General features: G+C 41.1%; 1 protein-coding gene across 1 annotated transcript in view; it reads right to left on the reverse strand.

The window, feature by feature from the left end:
* MYOM1 (myomesin 1) overlaps positions 1 to 20,390 on the reverse strand; it is a 161,534-nt gene that overhangs the window by 101,568 nt on the left and 39,576 nt on the right. The window contains exons 9-12 of the mRNA XM_023228515.1: positions 9,025 to 9,117; positions 7,096 to 7,184; positions 6,911 to 6,973; positions 1,773 to 1,937 (exon numbers count right to left, since the gene is read on the reverse strand). Coding sequence (XP_023084283.1) covers positions 1,773 to 1,937; positions 6,911 to 6,973; positions 7,096 to 7,184; positions 9,025 to 9,117 — 410 coding nt within the window. The remainder of the gene's footprint in view (positions 1 to 1,772; positions 1,938 to 6,910; positions 6,974 to 7,095; positions 7,185 to 9,024; positions 9,118 to 20,390) is intronic.

Here is a 20,390-nt window from a genome sequence, read left to right on the forward strand (position 1 = left end):
AGTTTTTTAAGAGCTTTAAAATATAACTCCCTCTATAAATAAATATAGTGAAAACTTTAAGATAAATTAAAAGGGATGATGAAAGTCCCTAGGCCTTATTCATTGCTCTCTCCATGACACATTTTCTATTAGCTAGGAGCCAGCATAGGCCTCGCAGATAATTATGTATGTAGGGGCAAATTCAGTTTCTTAAATTTCAATGCTTTTTTCAATACCCAGGCATAAAGGGAAGCAGACAGGTCAGAGAAAGTACAAATTTTCGCATGAGGCTTTTTGTCTACATTAGACCTAATACAGACAATACAAAAAGAAGCACATGGTAGTGAAAAGATCTCCAGGCTTAGAGTAAACACCAGCAGGTCTGGAGGTCTCCCTGTGGCAAGAATTTGACTGTGTGATTTGGGGCAATCCCTTATTCTCTTCAGTTTGTATATCTTGGTCTATTCTATGAGATACTCTAGTATGGAAACTTAGTGTATTTGGACCTAAGATTTATTGTTATTTATTTTATGTTTTTTATTTTGTTTGTTTTGTTTTGAGATGGAGTCCCGCTCTGTCACCCAGGCTGGAGTGCAATGGCGCAATCTTGGCTCGCTACAACATCTGCCTTCTGAGTTCAAGTGATTCCCCTGCCTCAGCCACCCAAGTAGCTGGGACTACACTTTTGCGCCACCATGCCCGGCTAATTTTTGTAGTTTTTGGTAGAGACAGAGTTTCACCATGTTGGCCAGGCTGGTCTCAAACTCCTGACCTCAGGTCATCTGCCCACCTCCGCCTCCCAAAGTGCTTAATTAAATCCTTATTTCTTTCTCACACCAAAGTATCATGGCTCTAGGCCTGTTTGAAGCAAAGTGAGATCAAATTGTGATTTAAAGCCAGAGTCAGAGGAACAGATAATGGAAGGAATTTCTTTCTGTTCTACCAGGCTGTTATAATATGATGTAAAACAAAAGGATCATTTTATCTATTTTGTGTCCTTAAGGGACAGCAGTATAACTTGGATATATTTCATGCAGAATATACTTATCAAAAATTTCAAAATTATAAAAAGCCTTTAATACATTAAAACAAAAGTGCCAGAGTCTGAAATTTTTCTGAATGTACTCTTCTGGTTAATTAATAATAATATCAGGATTTTATTATTTCATAAGGTTATGTTTTTTAAAGTTACATACCATTTTTATGGTATAAATAAGTCTATGAGGATGGGTATTTTACCAAACGGATTAAGTTACAAAATGAATATACCTTTTTTTTTTTTTTTGAGACGGTCACTCTGTCGCCCAGGTGTAATGGTGCCATCTCCACTCATTGCAACCTCTGCCTCCTGGGGTTCAAGTGATTCTCCTGCCTCAGCCTCCTGAGTAACTGGGATTACAGAAGGGCACCACCACGCCTGGCTAATGTTTGTATAGTAGAGATGGGGTTTCGTCATGTTGGCCAGGCTGGTCTCAAACGTCTGACCTCAGGTGATCCACCCACCTCAGCCTCCCAAAGTGCTGGGATTACAGGCATGAGCCACCACGCCCAGTATAATATACATTCTTTATGATTCTTTCCACATCTTACTCGTTAAAAGGAAAATATCATCTCCACAAATATGAAAGTGTTGCTACTTTGCTATAAATGTAAAAACCTTTTAATCGTGTAAAGGTAGTCCCTTCTAACTTCCAGATTCCATCAGTTCTGATAAAGAGCAGACCAGATCTGCAATCTGGTCTACAACCTTCTTCGAATAAGAACCTAAGTGAGCATTCATTGTAAAGACTCACCATTTCTGTACCACTGGATCTCTGGCTGGAAATGTTTAATTTCAGGAGTGATGACTACGCGACAGCCCAGACTCATTGTCTCTCCCTCTCTCCCAAAAGACACATCAAATTTGTCATCAAAGTGGATCTCAAATTTGGATGCATAACCATATGGGGTCACAGCAACTGGGTACAAAAATAACAAATATCCGTAATTTTTTTCTTCATCAAAGAGACACAAGCAGTTTAACAAGCACAGGCAGAAAGCAGTCACAGCAAAAAAAAAAAAAAAAAAAAAAAAAGAACAAATGAGCAAATGATTTATCTGGGTCAAAATGAAACTCTATATAAGAAGTATTTAGAACATATGCATATATCATTTGTGTGGAAATTCTTGCTTCATTGGTTATAAAAGCTAAACGCTTATTTTTATTATCGTAATGAATAGAATTTAAAGGGTCAGGTTTAATGTCTTAAATGCAAATTAATACCACTTTTAACCTAGACTTAAATCTTTAGCTGCAACATATGTACTTTGTAATTTTAGATATTGAGTTAATTTAAACTCTACTGCTCGTACTCTTGGGACAAAATAGCCATATCCATTATTCATAAAAATGGAGTTTTTCATCTGACAACGGATTAATAACCAGAATATACAAGAAGCTCAAAGTACTCAATAGCAAAAAATTCAAGTAATCCAATTTAAAAATGAGCAAAAGATCTGAATGGACATTTCTAAAAAGAAGACACACAAATGGCCAACTGGTATATGGAAAAATGCTCAACATCACTAATCATCAGAGAAATGCAAATCAAAACTGCAATGAGATATCATCTCACCCCAGTTGAAATGTATCCAAAAGACAGGCAATGACGCTGGCGAAGATGTGGAGAAAAGGAAACCCTCTTGAGCTGTTGCTGGGAATGTAAATTAGTACAACCACTATGGAGAACAGTATGGAGTTTCCTGAGAAAACTAAAAAAATTACCGTAGAATCCAGCAATCCCACTGCTGGGTTTATATCTTAAAGAAAAGAAATCAGTATATAGCAGAGACATCTGCACGCCGATGTTTATTGCAGCCCTTTTCACAATAGGCCAGGATGTGACATTAACCTAAGTGTTCATCCATGGCAGAATGAATGAAGAAAACGTGGTACTTACACTCAATGGAATGTTACTCAGCAAAAAAAAAAAAAATTGAAATCTGTCATTCGCAACAACATGGATGGATCTAGAGCACATTATGTTAAGGGAAGTAAGCCAGGCACAGAAGAACCAATATCATGTGTTCTCACTCACATGTGAGAGCTAAAAAGAACTGAACTCATGGAGATAGAGAGTAGAATGATGGTTACCAGAGGCTGGGAAGCTTAGTGCAAGGGGGAATAAAGACGGGTTAGTTAATGGGTACAAAAATACAATTAGATGCAAGGAATAAGATCTAGTGTGTGGTAGCACAATAGTGCAACTACAGTTCATTTATTGCATATTTTCAAACAACAAAGAGTGGAATTGGAACGTCCCTAATATAAAGAAATAAGACATGTTTGAGATGACGGATGCTCCAATTACCGTGATTTGATCATTACACATTGTACGCTTGTATCAAAATATCATATGTACCCCATCAATATGTACAACTACTATGTATCCATAAAAATAAAAATAATTTTAGTTAAAAAATTTTAATGGAGTTTTAAAATAAGTTGCTTCATTTTCTTTAATGATCTGAGTAATAAATATTATAAGAAATGTCCACGGGAGAAAATGGAAAAGTTTAAAATATTCTAACTTTTAAAAATATTGTTCTCAGAAATATCTTATTTATAGATTGAGTAAATGCAGCCTGCATAGTCAACTCTCCCAGGTTTTATTTCCTCTTTTCACCAAAGAAAGAACTTGGAAAAGAAATGACTATTTGTTGATGGATTATTACATGCTAGACACTTTCACACTTGACATATCATCAATTCCTTGCAACAACTCTATGCCATATATATTATTTTCTTCCTCTCTTTCAGGTGGGGATATGGAAGTTCACAAAAGTAACACACACCTAATCCCAGAATTTCACAGGTAGTGTGTGTGAAATTGAAATTCACACCCATAACTTCTCGACTCCAAAACTTAGGCCCTTTCTCATATATTTTGTCCCTCCTAAGACTTCTTTCATTGCACTTGAAAATGCAAGCTAACATTTACTGAGTTCAACTTTGACCAAGTATTGGTCCAAGCATTTAATACCTATTAACACAAACCCCATAATAATGCTATTAGGTAAGTACCACTAATATCTGCATTTTATAGAAAAAGAAACTGATGCATAGGAAGGCAAAATAACTGACCACATTCCCCTGCAGAGCCAGACTTGCACCCGCTGGCCGTTTCTGTGCTCTTGGTCAATACATCTCACTGTCTTGATTTTGTGTGTTTCCAGGTAACCCTAATCAACAGTGAAATAACTTCTCTTTGGAAGCACATCTCCCATCTGCCTCACTTTAATGTGTTGATGTTCATTGAGACCAGAGAAACAACTTGACAGATCTTGCACAGTGCTGGGAAGCTGGGCTGGTTCCAGAGCTGCCTTAGGGGGTAGAGGTGAGGGCTACCATCAGACATTCCAGACCCAGCAGAAAAGGCAAGTAGGTCTCCTAGAAATGGACCTAACTTCTAGGTTCTCTTCTGTATTTGAGACTGGACTGGACTCTCTGCAGTAACTTTGGAGTTCAGTAGAAGACACCCCAGTTTAACAACCAAAAGACAACACATCATTCTGTTGTCATGTCCTCAATCTTTTATCACATGTACTCACTATCCTGGGAAACATGGTTCAGGGCAGGGGTTGGCAAGTCTGTGGGGCAAATCTAGAAATGCCTCTTGTTTAAACCATTAAGAATGGTTTTTGCATGTTTTAGTGGTTGAAAATAATAAAAAGAAGCACAATATTTTGTGATGTGAAAAGTCATAGGAAGTTTAAACCTCAAAGTTCATAAAGAAGGTTTTATTGGAACACAATCACGCTCATTCATTCTCCTACTGTTACGGCTGCTTTTGTGTTACAGAGGCAGAGTTGAGTGGCTGTGACAGAGACCAAATGGCCCACAAAGCCTACAATATTTACAGTCTAGTCCTTTACAGAAAATGTTTGGTGACTCCTTGTTTGAAATAATGGTTTAGAATTAAAAAGACCAAGTTACACATCCCGATTCTACCACTCTGTGTGGTCTTCTCTAAACTGTTTCCTCATCGGTGTAACACAGATGGAAACACGACTACTTCATAAGCTTTCAGGAAACGTTAAATGAATCAATGTGTACAAAAATGTCTTAGTACATTGTCTGGCAGAACTGATCAATAAATGTTAAGTATTAGAAAAAAGAGCAGAGAGCTTTGTCTGTGACACCTACCAACATTCCAAGCAACTAAACCCCTACCTAGCACATAACAGGTGCTCAGTAAATAGTAACCAAATACGTGAATATGAGCCCTCTGTTTTCTGTTAGAAACAACTGCATTCAGTTCAGGGGTCATCAGAGAGGAGGCTCTGTAAGACTGGGCAATAAGAGAAGTGAGAGTGAGTTGGACTTTCAGTCCCTGCGTTGACAGAGAAGAGGGGAAAAGGAGAAACATGGATCACGATATGGCTGTGGAAATGGGCAAGCTACATTCAGAGGATTGTGAAGTGATCAATAGGCCACTCCTGGGGACACTGGGAGACAAGTCATAGGTTCAGAATTTCCAACTATCCTTTTTTTGGGGGGGGGACAGAGTCTTGCTCTGTTACCCAGGATGCAATGCAGTGATGGGATCTCTGCTCACTGTAACCTCTGCCTCCCCAGTTCAAGAGATTCTCCTGTCTCAGCCTCCTGAGTAGCTGGGATTACAGGTGCGCACCACCATGCCTGGCCAATTTTGTATTTTTAGTAGAGACAGGGTTTCACGATATTGTACCAGGCTGGTCTGGAACTCCTGACCTCAGGTGATCTACCTGCCTCGGCCTCGCAAAGTGCTGAGATTACAGGCATGAGACACCACACCTGGCCCCAACTATTCTATCTCAGCATAAATCAAGAGATAGGAGAAGAACATGATTTGGGATGTGCTTCTCCGTTGCTCTACCAGTCATCCCTTCTCACCTTTGGGGCTGATACAAATGATCACAACTTGGGACATTAAATGAGAAGCCACTGCATGAAATCAGTGGAGTAGGTCAGCCACAGACCTCAAGCTAGCCAGGCAGGTGAAAAACTGATCTCAGCTATTTTCAAAACTACCACTAATTTCTTCATGTTTGAAAACTAAGTTAGGGCTTGACTACCTTTTTCAGTCTGACTACTGTAAGCATATAATTCTTTCAACAACCATATATTTTGCTTTTATTGCTTCTCATAAATAAAAGTTCTGATGTAAATAAAATTACTGACATTCACAAATTTGCAGATTACCACTGATCAGAATATTTTTAATAGGTTTTTATGTAATCACATTTAGACTTCATTTTAGATTGTACTTTATAACTTAATGCATTTATTCATTCATTCATTATTGAATACCCACTCTGTGGCAGGCCCAACCTTGCCTTCAGGTGGCTCATGGACCAGTGAGGGAGACTGACACACAACGGGTAACAGGGTCCAGCCTCACTGACGCTCTGATGAGGTGCTGTGGCCTCACCCAGGACACCTAACCCTGATTGGGCAGGGTGTAGGGGTGGCAGTGGGGGTCAGACCTGCTTTCTCAAGGAAGTGATGCCCATCTGGACATTTAAGGGTGAGAAAGAGTGCTTTGATATAGTCCAGACTCCTCGTGTGTGTGTGTGTGTGTGTGTGTGTGTTTGGTTAAGTCATTCTGCCCAGGTTTGTATAATGATCTTTCTCAGTTTAACCCAGAAAGACGTAAAAGCATTTACCATTTTTAGCCCATCATATCTAGGCTTTCATAAAACCAGCACAAAGCGATTCGATTCAGAAAGAGAACAGTAACCAAAAAAATCTTTTAAAAAAAGTAAATAAAATAACCGCAGGTACCTACTACATCCAACCTAGCACATACTATGTTATATACAGTATGCATTTAATTCAGCATTACGGACTAGCTTATTATGCCATATTTTACATAGAGGTGACACTTAGTAAATGTGTTTTTAAACTTACAGCTGAGGGGCATGGTGGAAGCCCCGGCATGGAAGCGAGTCTCATCAAACTCTCCCTTATACCCTAGAGAAGAAAACAGAAATGGATGTGAACTGCTTTGTGATAGATTTATTTTAAAACAATGGGAAGAAATTTAAAACACACATACACACACACTTTGAAGAAAACAAATCTAGCAAACCTACTCTTTACCACAACTGAAGCATATGCTGAAAGCTCTCCTTTAACATTCATCGCCGAGGCCCGGTACTGAGCTGTATCTTCAAAATCACATCTGAAAGAACAGATGGAAATGAACATCCATCATAGTGACAATCCTTGTAATTACTAGCGGTTCTATCAGGGAGCTCTTTGCTATCACAGCCCCCTGCAAATCAGTGGCTAACACACGGCTCTTTGGTTCTCCTGGTACAGCTACTGTCTCTGATCTAGCTACCTGTGGGATATTACCTAGTCCAAGTGATCTACTGTGGTTTCATGCCAGCAGCATAGACTGGGGAGAGAACACCTATAGTTAGTTCACTGTGACCCTAGCCTGGGTTCATTTAAAATGCCAAACAAAAAAAAGTCAACCAAGTGCTAGGCACATAAATTACAGGGTAAACAGCATTATGATCTACTTACTTATCTAAAGTTGCATTGGGAGGAGAAAATGTGCAGGCATGTAACCTTTGTAGCAAGGAACTACCCGGAGGCACACTGGAGGGTGTGACTTTCCTGCTGTCCTGCCCTTGTGGTGGGTTTCAGTCTGGGGGCAACCAGGCAATAGGGAAGAGAAAGAAGCAGTCCCTCCGTGTAGATTCCCACAACCTCCCCGAGCCAGGTTGGTCTATGTGTTCTAGCTTCAAAGCTCATCTAAGTTATTTACACTTCATTTCCACTAAGGCTCAGGCCACACTTGGAGTTTCAGCTCACAGCACAACACAAGAAGCACCATTTGGATGTTCTTCTAAGTTATAAAACAGAAATTGGAATTCTTATAAAAATGGACCATTAGGGAGAAGAATGGTCTCATGGAGAGATGAAGAGGCTAAGGTTTCAAAGCAGGTTGTTTTATGTCTTATCATTGCCAGTTTCTCGTGTTCTTCATTGTTTCTCAGGATTTAGTTTCATTTGTGTAAACTTTTTTTCTTGCTGAAATTTTACAGACATCAATAGAACCCCACAAAGGCAAATACAGTTGCCCTTCTCATAACTACTTAATTTTGAAAGTAACCACATAGCTCACTGCTGCTTCAGCAAAACCACCCACTGGCAGAACTGACCTGACCTTGGGTCAGAGTCAGTGCTTGGCAAACATCACAGGGTCCTAGCATCACTTGGCCAACTCTTCTGATCTGAGGAGAAGGCTATACGTCTCTTGAGAATGAATAATATAAATTTCACCTTGACATTTATGCACACCATGGTTTTATCTAAACTGAAAATGGTGGGAGCTTGTTTAGCTTTTTCATTGATCTAATTAGGTTTGAATTTCAAAATCATCTTGGGAGGCATAATAAACATTTGGGAACTTAGAAATTTTGATGTAGGTTTCATTTTCAAATTTTGCTTTGGATTTTACTTTAAGCTCAAATATCTCAACGTCTAGCCTGCTTCACATACACAGATTGACAGAGTACATACTTTCCCGTGGTTCCTGGCAAACTGAAGGAAAGAACATTATCTCCAAGTTTAGCCCACATTCAATGCCACCTACCTGGATCTCCATGGCCTTCAGTTATTAAAAACAAGAGAATGTGATGATGATATTGACTTGGGACTCCGAAATGATTACTGAATATAAAAGCCTCTTTATGCAACATATTTTTCTTACTTACATCTAAATTCCCAAGTATATAAAAAGATAAATTAAAATATGCAAATTGGTGTTTTTTCTCATCATCTTTGACAAATCCAAATACAAAATCACTTTGGGAGGTAGTGTGAGCATGGTAAGAATCAGTCATAAATATCACTTTCAGGTGTGCACCCAGAGAAGCACCGTATATGAATGTCCCTCACTGTGATCACACAGCATTGGGATGAAGTGGGCAGAGTGGGCTGTTAACTGCAGGGGTGAGACGCCTCCCTGAGCAATGTTGAGCAACACATGGACACTGATGTTCTCTTACGCGTTAATCTCCAGAGTGTGCATTCCATATCGACTCTCAATAATGTACTTTCCAGGGTTTGCATGGACATTTATTGGCACCTGGTTTTTATACCTGTAACAGAACGGAAACAAAATGAAGTAAGTTGAAGTGTAAACAACTCCACGATTCAACATACACATACAATTCTTGTTCTTGCAGGAACACCTGTAAACAGAACACCGAGGGTAGCAGCAGCATCGATTAAATAAATGTAAATAATATTAGCTCATGTGAAGTGCACCAGCAATACAATCACACTTCTTGATGAAGTGCTTTCCCCTCCTCTATAAACTTACATGAAAAGTGTTGACTATTCACAACAATATGGCTGAATGTCATGTAACATAATGTTACCAAAAAAAGCCAGTTTCAAAAGAGTGCACAGCAGAATGATTGCTTTTATATAGAATACAAAAACAAAAAGACTAATTAATGCTACTAGAAATCAGTAGTGTGTTGGGACGCATGAAGGAGGCTTCTTGGGTGTCAATAATGTTTATAGATTTGGGTGTCAGTTACATGGGTGTGTGCAATCTACAAAAATTCACTAAAGCAATTCATTTATAAAAGTGTGCAGTCTTTGGGAAGCTGAGGCAGGCAAATCACTTGAGATCAGGAGTTCGAGACCAGCCTGGCCAACATGGTGAAACACCCTCTCTACTAATAATACAAAAAATTAGCCAGGAATGGTGGCACACACCTGTAATCCCAGCTACTTGGGAGGCTCAGGCACGAGAACTGTTTGAACCCAGGAGATGGAGGTTGCAGTGAGCTGAGATTGTGCCACTGCACTCCAGCCTGGGTGACAGAGTGAGACTCCATCTCAAAAAAAAAAAAAAATGCAAAGTGGGCTGTCTGAAAGGGAAACAAGTGAAACCCAGTTCCTCTTTTGGGCAGAAAATGGTTTTTTGTGTGCATGTTATATTACAATTAAAAAGGTTTAGGCTGGGCGCGGTGGCTCAAGCCTATAATACCAGCACTTTGGGAGGCTGAGACAGACGGATCACGAGGTTAGGAGATCGAGACCATTCTGGCTAACACGGTGAAACCCCGTCTCTACTAAAAAATACAAAAAACTAGTCAGGCGTGGTGGCGGGCGCCTGTAGTCCCAGCTACTCGGGAGGTTGAGGCAGGAGAATGGCGTAAACCCGGGAGGCGGAGCTTGCAGTGAGCTGAGATCCGGCCTCTGCACTCCAGCCTGGGCGACAGAGCGAGACTCCGTCTCAAAAAAAAAAAAAAAAAAATGTTTTAGGCCAGGCATGGTGGCTTATGCATGTAATTCCTGTAATTCCAGCAGTTTGGGAGGCTGAAGTGGGAGAATCACTCAAGGCCAGGAGTTAGTGACCAGCCTGGGCAATAAGCAAGACCCTGAATCTACAAAAACTACAAAAAATTAGCTGAGTGTAAACCTGTAGTCCCAACTACTCTGGAGGCTACAGTGGTAGAATAGCTTGAGCCTGAGAGGTTGAGGCTGCAGTGAGCTGTGATCGCACCACTGCACTCCAGTCTGGGCAACATAGTGAGACCCTGTCTTAAAATAAATAAATAAAACAAATAAGCTTTTTAAAAATAAATAAATAAAACAAACAAATAAATACATAAATAAGCTTTTTAAAAAGTTGACCACTGTTGATGTAACAGAGAGAAAGGCGTTGTGTTGGGGGTTTTATTATTGGCTGTCTGTGAAGGATGAGAGCAAAACATTCTTCCTGCTAACATCCTTGCATGTTGTTAGAAGCAATATCATTGTTGTTTTTTTCTTTTCTTTTTTTTTTTTTTTTTTTGAGACAGAGTTTCACTCTTGTTGCCCAGGCTGGAGTGCAACGGCATCATCTTGGCTCACTCCAACCTCCGCCTCCCAGGTTCAAGCAATTCTCCTGCCTCAGCCTCCCTAGTAGCTGGGATTACAGGCACCAGACACCATGCCCAGCTAGTTTTTTGTATTTTTAGTACAGACGGGGTTTCACCATGTTGGTCAGGCTGGTCTCGAACTCCTGACCTCAGGTGATTCACTTGCCTCGACCTCCCAAAGTGCTGGGATTACAGGTGTGAGCCACTGCACCCAGCCTGCAATATCATTGTGTTGAACGATCGTTATATTTAAGTGTTTTATTCAATGTCATAAACAAACACAGCTCTTACCTAGGAAGAATTTATAATACAAATCATGAAAGGAAACTTCTGACAAGAGCTGAAAGCCTCCCTTTTTCTGACTGTTCCATATCTGGTTAAGCCTCACAGGCCTCAGAGAGTGGATTATGCAGAGGTGCCTCTCCCTGGGACCCTGTCTTCCGGGTCTGTACGTGGTACCTAGATTCTTCACCACTTCCTCATGTTCTCAGTAGCCAGTGGCTGTGGTGCTGCACCAGGCTTTTCTACTTAAACCATTTTCTGCCCAAAAGAGGAACTGGGTTTCACTTGTTTCCCTTTCAGACAGCCCACTTTGCATGCACAAATGACGTCAATAACCCTGATAAACACAGCTGACATGGAGATTGACTATGAGCCACGCAATGCTCTCAGTGCTTTATGCATACATTGGTAAGTTCAGTTCTCACAACCACGGTATGAGATAGTGTTGTTTTTAACCTCATTTCCCAGATGAAGAAACCAAGGCATGAGGGTTTCAGGAACTGGCCCAGTCACACAGCCAGGAACAGCAGAGGGGGGATTTGAACAGGCAGCATGGCTGCTGACCCATATGATGCTTCCGTTTTCCAATTGTTCTCTCTGCATTTCATTTCTTTAGACTTGTGGACATGATCATAAGGAGGTTTGGGAGTAGGGAACATGATGGAAAGGGAGAGAAAGGAAGAATACTGGCTTCAGTCAGCGCCTTCCTTTCCCGAACTCTCTCTCTCTCACACACATACACCCCTATATCCTTAAAGCACATTATTCATTTTCTACACTTAAAAAAAAAAAAAAAAACTCCTCCATATAGCAAAACCAACTCATCCTTCAAGATTCAGATCAAACACAACTTCTTCAATAAACTCTTCTCTAAAATATGATACAATATGAATTGTTCCTGCCTCTCTGCATCAGGGTTCATTGCTTCTAATTACTAAATATAACATTTATCAGAATTATGGTTGGATATGTGTCTCTTCTATTAAGTTGCCAAACCTTTGAGGTTGGGGATTGTATTTGATCCACATTTACTTTTTTTTTTTTTTTTTTTTGAGACAGGGTCTTGCTGTGTCTCCCACGCTGGAGTGCAGTGGTGTGATCATAGCTCCCTGCAACCTCCACCTCCCAGGCTCACGCAGTCTTCCCACCTCAGACTCCCAAGTAGGTGGAACTGCAGGTATGCACCACCACGCTCAGCTAATTTTTTCTATTTTTTGTAGAGACGGGCTCTCGCTATGTTGCCTACGCTGGTCTTAAACTCCTGGGCTCAAGCAATCCTCCCACCTCGGCCTCCCAAAAAGCTAGGATTACAGGCATGAGCCACTGCACCTGGCCTGATCCACATTTACTTCTATTCCTACTCCTGAGGAAGAATGAGTCATGGGCAAACAGCAGGCCCTCAGAATTGGTTAAATTGGGTAGAACAGAATTATCATGTAATGCAATAGATTAATTGTAGCTTCATAATTTTTTGGCTGAGAGAACAGAGTTCTGGCAAACATACATGTCATGATATGGATGCTTTTATTTTAAATGAATAGAGATGAGGTCTTACTATGTTGCCCAGGCTGGTCCCAAACTCCTGGGCTCAAGCGATTCCCCTGCCTCAGCCTCCCAGAGTTGGATGTTTTTAAATAAATGCACACGAAGAAAGTAAGCTGATGCTCTGAGTCTGAGTTCCCTCAGATGTGAAATGGAGAGGGTGGGACTGGCTCAACAGCGCAGCTGCGTGGCAGGTGCAGCAACATAACCCTCTCCAAACACAGAAGACCCTGCAAGTTGATGCAGTGCTGTTTCCTGACAGCAGCTTCAGACAGCTGTCTCAAGACGGCTCGAGCAGCCAGGACTCTCTGATCAGAAATGGCCTGGAAAAAGAAATCTACTGGCCACTCCTAGTCTCCAGCACTCCCCGTTTTGATGAAGGACAGGGTTAGAACATATTACTTGGCATGCTCTTCTTATATAATTGGTTTAGGTAATTTCACGCTGGACTCAGAAGCTCACTCTGGCTCTGCTCTTTCTTGTGCTGGAAGGTTTTCAGTGGTTCCTCTTTGCCTAAGAAAAGCGCTGTGATACCAAAAGCTGTGACATGTGCTGTTTGACCAAATGACTCAGTGACACTCAATTCAGCTTCTGATCAAAAGTATTGCTCGTATCTCTATAAAATTTTCATTACAAAGTATTCTGCAGGTCAGGAGTGGTGGTTCATGTCTGTAATCTCAGAACTTGGGAGGCTGAAGTGGGAGGATCGTTTGAGGACAGGAGTTCGAGACCAGCTGGGTAACATGGCGTGACTCCATGACCGTAAAAAATAAATTTTTAAAAATAAAACAGAAGATTAATTTGCAGCTCCCATAGTTGCTTCACCATCCTTTCCTTCCATTACTACTCAATTTAGCACCTTAATACCTTTTCCCCAGCTGATGACTTTTCTGTTATCGCCACATGGCAAGAGAAATGGGTTCAAAATACACACACACACCACACATCACTTTGACTGCAGAGTTTGTAGTCTTTTCTCTGGAGCTCCAGATACCAATGTGAGAAACTCTTCATTTAAAGCAGTGGGCAAGGATTAACTCAGAAAGATATTTGATAGTATTCTCCACAGAATTTCACCCAGTGAGGCATTTAGATTTGGAGTCACTTGAGACTGGCTGTCTTTAGCTTTGAGTCGGAGAAAAAAAGAAGAATTTGGGGCCTGTTCTGTATACACTTCACAGCTTGTTATTTCTGGAACATGAAATTCCAAGCTGAGTAGTCATCGGCTAATTTTGGAGGTTAATCCACACCCTGGGATGACGTGTCAGAAGCTTTCTTAAATCCCTGTGAATATACAGATGTATGCCATCTCCCTTATCATTTTTATGTAATGTCTATAAATTGTTAATGAGCTTTCAGTATACTGTAAGTTTTTCCAGTGACATTTCCTTTATGTGTGTAAAACACACAATTCCCCCCAACAAAGGTCAGTTTGGATGTTGGGCCGAGTTTGATAGTATGGGGTCACAGTAAAAACTCTTTGGCAGTGTAAAGCATGATCAAGCAAAAGCCTTCACGAAAATTATTTTCTATCCACAAATAATGCACACCAAGATGATCTTTTTTTTTGAGACGGAGTCTTACTCTGTCACCCAGGCTGGAGAGCAGTGGCGCGATCTCTGCTCACTGCAACCTCCCTCTGCTTTCTGTGTTCAAGCATTTCTCCTGCCTCAGCCTCCCAAGTAGCTGGGACTATAGGAGCGCGCCACCATGCCCAGCTACTTTTGTATTTTTAGTAGACATGGGGTTTCACCATGTTGGCCAGGCTGGTCTCAAACTCCTGACCTCAGGTGATCTGCCTGCTTCGGCCCCCAAAGTGCTGGGATTACAGACGTGAACCACCACGCCTGGGCAAAGATGATCTTTAACCTACTGAATCTCACCACAAATGAGATTGCTGCTTAGAATCCAACCTGTTTTGAATAAATCACTCTACACCCACTTTAAAAACTAATTATTTGAGAGACAGAGAGAGAGAAAGAGAGAGATCCCATTGGGATAGATTTTGGAATTAAGTAAATAAGAATAATCCAAAATAAAACTCGAAATCCTTATGTTGGAAAACTGTTGTAAATTGTAAATAATTTGTGTTAACCATTTTAAATATAGGCTTTTTTTTTTCTATGATAATACGGTAGTAACTGCTAAATTTGAATATGTGATGAATAATTCTAATATTGAAAATAAACTCAATGCATGATTCTATTATGAAATTTACAAACCCTCATAATTTGTGAGAATAGAAGAAGAGTTTTCCAAATCTCTGCCTTCGTAACTATTTTATTCCTAGGTTTTGAATTATTATAATGGGCTTAATGACACATTTCTTAAAGAATCTATTTGACAATGACTTTTGGGTGAAACTGAATAATTTTTTTTTTTTTTTTTTTTTTGAGACAGGGTCTTGCTCTGTCCCCCAGGCTGGAGTGCAGTGCTGCGATCTCACTCACTGCAACTTCAACTTTCCAGATTCCTGCCTCAGCCTCCTGAGTAGCTGGGACTACAGGTGCCTGCCACCACACCCGGCTAATTTTTGCATTTTTAGTAGAGATGGAGTTTCACCATGTTGGCCAGGCTGGTCTCGAACTCCAGACCTCAGGTGATCGCCTGACTTGGCCTCCCAAAGTGCTGGGATTATAGGCGTGAGCCCCAGCGCCTGGCTGAAACTGAAGAATTTTAAACATGTATTGTAAATGTTTTGCTTGAAGATCTAGTCCAGTGTCCAACAGATACATATGAAAGCATGAGTGCCGAGTGAGTGAATGACAAGTACACACTAATACCAACACATTGCTCCAGAGAGTTTTCCTGATCTCCCTGCAGGCTACAATCAAGATTTCCACTGACAAATTCAATCTAGGCTTCAGGCCAGAAACCAGCTGAATCCCGCTTTTTAAAAAGTATATAATTAACACTATTTTCTTCTTTTAAAGAAAACTTTTTCTTTCTCCACTATTTCACAGAATGTTTAAAATTTGACTAGGTGATACGTTTATATGGTTCAAGAACCAGAAAGAATAAAGGGTGCACAGTGAACCCTTCCTGGCGAACCCTTCCTAGCACTTTTGTCCCTTTGACAAGGTTCTCCCTCAGGGTCAACAGCTTTTCTTAGGTTCTTACACATCCTTCCAGAATTTCATTATGCAAATAAAACAAACACAAACATAAATGCTTTTTTTCTGCCCCTTTTAAACAGAAAGACTCTTATTATACAAGTTATTACATAAATGTACCCTATTAAATTTTAAAACTTTAGTTTTTTTCACTACATATGTATTTTCCCTTCTATGTTGACAGAGTCCTCCTGCAGGATGGCCAGCTTCGCGGTAGAGGCACAGCAGCATCCCTTCCTCCCTCCCTCCCTTCCTCCCTGTCTCTCCCCTTCTTTTTTTCTTTCTCTCTCTTTTTTTTTTTTTTTTGAGACGGAGTCTCCTTCTGTCGCCCAGGCTGGAGTGCAGTGGCCGGATCTCAGCTCACTGCAAGCTCCGCCTCCTGGGTTCCCGCCATTCTCCTGCCTCAGCCTCCAGAGTAGCTGGGACTACAGGCGCCCGCCACCTCGCCCGGCTAGTTTTATGTATTTTTAGTAGAGACGGGGTTTCACCGAGTTAGCCAGGATGGTCTCGATATCCTGACCTCGTCATCCGCCCGTCTTGGCCTCCCAAAGTGCTGGGATTACAGGCTTGAGCCACCGCGCCCGGCCTCTCTCTCTTACCGAGTTTCGCTCTTGTTGCCCAGGGCTACAGTGCAGTGGCGCAATCTTGGCTCACCGCAACCTCCACCTCCCGGGTTTAAGCGATTCTCCTGCCTCAGCCTCCAGAGTAGCTGGGATTACAGGCCTGTGCCACCGTGCCCGGCTAATTTTGTATTTTTCGTAAAGACGGGGTTTCTCCATGTTGGCCAGGCTGGTCTCAGACTCAACCCGACTCAGCCTTCCAAAGTGCTGGGATTACAGGCGTGGGCCACCGTGGCCGGCCTGTAACTAACTTTTCTACCCAGGCCAGTGCTTAGACAGGCTCCCTGCTGTTGTCAGAGCGAGCTGGGAATAGGACGGTACTGCATCCTGTCTCTGCACCTGGCCTTAATGAGGGATGTGTGTGCCCTGTCATTCAGTGCTCTCTGGGTAACCTTTAGGTTCCACATAAATAGATTTGGTTAGTAATGTGGGATTGGTTGGAGAGCGGCTGCTGAGTGTTTGTATCATAGGCCTCAGGAACTCCCATGACATAAAGACGTCCAATGGAAACTTGGAGCCAAACTCTCTTTGGAAAAGGTTTTGCCTGAACCAGGCCCGGCACACGTGCCTTTGAAAGAGGTGGCTAAGGACTTAACTGCTATGAGCGGAGGCAGTGTGATCATATGAAGCATCATCACAAATTCACTCCTTTAATAAACCTGCTGATATTCAGGAAGGGCATTCTCAATATTCCCTTTGTACTCCTCCCCAGTGTCAGGCCCAGGAAGCTGCAATTGGATACCAAAAAGGTATAAATACCAGCAATGTCATCACCAACAATCTTGGTTCCTGCTTGGTTGTGGGTTCCCAGGTCTTCAAGGGGAAGGCTGCTTACTGAAGATTTCATGCTCTGTACCAGTGGTGCAAAGTCAATGAGCACTCCAGTGAATGACTTTTTTCTCTCTTTTCTTTTTTTCTTTTTTCTTTTTTTTTTTTTTTTTTTTTTTTTTTTTTTTTTTTTGAGACAGGGTCTCACTCTGTTGCTCAGCCTGGAGTGCAGTAGTGTCATCTTGGCTCACTGCAACCTCTGCTTCTTGGGTTCAAGTGATTCTTCTGCCTCAGCCTCTCGAGTAGCTGGGATTACAGGCATGCGCCACCACACCTGGCTAATTTTTGTATTTTTAGTAGAGACGAGGTTTCTCCATGTTGGCCAGGCTGGTCTCAAATCCTGGCCTCAAGTGATCTGTCCACCTCGGCCTCCCAAAGTGCTGGGATTACAGGTGTGAGCCAGCTCGCCCAGCCTAGTTAATGACTTTTTAAAAACATGCCCAGGAATATATACTAATCCCATCCAGAAGTCAACTCCCAGAGCTGGATTTACCTTGAAGCAAATGAAGCTTAAGTTTCAGGGGTCTCTCACTACCCAAATCCCTGCAAGACCTTATGTCCTAGCTTATACTGCTACTTTATTTATTTAGTTTGTAAAGAGTGCCCTCCAAGTTGTATCAGCTTCATGCCCACCAAACCTGAACTTGACCTGTTTACTGCCATTTCCAATCATCAGTTATCTGCTGATTGTCCGAGTTTCAGCTTTACCCAGGGCAAATCTTGCTCTCAGAAGTATAGTTAACTATTTTCTTAGTTGTCTCCCAGTTCTTTTTTTTTTTTTTTTTTCAGCTCTGTTGCCCAGGATGGAATGCAGTGGTGAGATCAGAGCTCACTGCAGCCTTATTGTTCGTTTTAATATTTGTTTTTCACTTAGCTTGCAAGGCAAGGAGACTATCTGTGATATGCTCTGGTCTGTCCCTCGTGGGAGAAGGTACGATAAGGAATGGAGTCACTAGGACTGATGCTTTGCATGGGGCTCAAGGAGTTGTTCGCTCCAGGAGCACTGACGGGGGTGCAGGGACCAGAGGAGGCTCATCCGGTACTTCTGGAGAGAAAGCTTCTCCCTGTGTCTTTCCTTTTGTTTGAAATGAACCCCTGGGACATAAACTTCACATGTAAAGGATGCAAATATTTCAAAGCCACCTGTGAAGGGTTTGGGGCTCAACTCGACCGCTTCTCAGCTCTGTTAGTGAGGATAACTGGAAATGGACAGTATTTCTATTTTTGAATTTAACTGGAATTTAAAGGGTTGACAGTTTGGTCATCTCCTATTTTTCTGGAGAGTTTCCATTCTTTCTGTTTTTGTTTTTAATTACTTTTTTTCCAGATCAACAGAGCACAATGTAAGGAGTCTAATCTCTGAAGTTCAGCTCTGCTTTTGTGAAATCACATTGCTTTTGCTTAATAACACCATCAGTGGTATGTGGCTGGCTTTTTATTCAAGCTGCAGTGTAATTAACAGAATAAATAAATGCTTAGGAATTAAATATTTATCTCCCAGAAGCTACTTTGTGTCCTTTCGATAATCATCTTTAATTCTAATTTTTTTAAGTGGGAAAACACAGATAGGAAACTGTGTAATAAACACATTTATTCAATAAGGCCTCTAATTCTTCATTTATTATTGATACATTTTAATTCATGAAAGAAGAAATATTTTTACTAATGTTTCTTGCAGCTGAAAATTTGTTATTGTTTGTGCATTTCTATAGGAAAGTTTGGAATTTCTTTTTTTTTTTTTTTTGAGGTGTGAAGTAATTGGTTTTTTAAGAAGAAATGTCCCTTTGACAGGCCAAATTGTGCAACTCTATAGTCACAGAGAAGGGCAGGCAAAGGCAGAGTGATCGCTAACTTCCTTTTCTATTTTAAAGTTTGTAAATTGATTTTTTAAACTTCATTTTTATAGAAATATGTTTCCACAGTTCTCATCTTTGTTTACTATACATTATTTGCCCTGATAATTCATAGCCAGTTTTGATTTTTATTCTTTGGTTTTCAAATTCAGAAGCCCTGAAAAGAGTTTCCATACATAGAAAAATTGTAAGTAAATCCAAAATCATCAAAGACAGGTTAAGATTGCAAGTAAAAACTCACCATGTGCTCCTTAAGAACAATCTTAGAAGCCGGGCACGGTGGCTCACTCCTGTAGTCCCAGCACTTTGGGAGGCCAAAGTGGGCAGATCACCTGAGGTCAGGAGTTCAAGGCCAGCCTGGCCAACATGGCGAAACCCCATCTCTACTAAAAATACAAAAATTAGCTAGGTGTGGTGGTGCACGCCTGTAGTCCCAGCTACTTGGGAGGCTGAGGCAGGAGAACAGCTTGAACCCAGGAGGTGGAGGTTGCACTGAGCCAAGATTACACCACTGCACTCCAGCCTGGGTGACAAAGCAGGACTCTGCCTCAAAAAAAAAAAAAAAAAAAAAACCCTTAGAGAAATGGGGGGGTTTATCTTGTCAGCTGCCTCCACAGTGCCATGCAGGCATCTGATCAACATTAGAAATAGCAGAAAAGAAAGGAGAAGGAGGCAGACGCTCTGGGTGACAGTAACATTCGTGTAGTGTTTATATTGCAACCTAAGGTGCATTTATCACCACTCCTGAAGATAAGACAAAAGCATGCAAATACCTGCACCAGAGAGTAAAACTGAAATATCTTTTTTAATTGGCTCAATTCTTTTCTTACTTCTGCTCTCTATGGCAGATATTTGTTACGTGTGACAGGAAAGTTCTCAGTTTAGGGATCACAAAGTCACTGACAATTGCAATAGGATATATTATGGAAGGACAAAGAGTGCTTATTCCTTACGGAAAGCAAGTATCTCATGCCCCCTGTTGGGTAGCATCTGGCATCCAATTCTTTCTTTTGTTTGGTGTCAGAAAACACATTGATGCAACTTGCTTATGCTCTCTGGTAAAAAAAAAATAAATAAATAAAAAAGAAAGGAAGAAAGAAAGAAAAGAAAGAGTGAAGGAGGAAGGAAGGAAGGAAGGAAAGAAGGAAAGGAAGGAGAAAGAAAAAAGAAAGAAAGAAAAGAGAAAGAAGAAAGAAAGAAAGGAAGAGGAAGAAAGAAAGAAAGAAAGAAAGAAAGAAAGAAAGAAAGAAAGAAAG

Source organism: Piliocolobus tephrosceles, chromosome 18, assembly GCF_002776525.5.
Source record: "Piliocolobus tephrosceles isolate RC106 chromosome 18, ASM277652v3, whole genome shotgun sequence".
Classification (NCBI taxonomy): Eukaryota; Metazoa; Chordata; class Mammalia; order Primates; family Cercopithecidae; genus Piliocolobus; species Piliocolobus tephrosceles.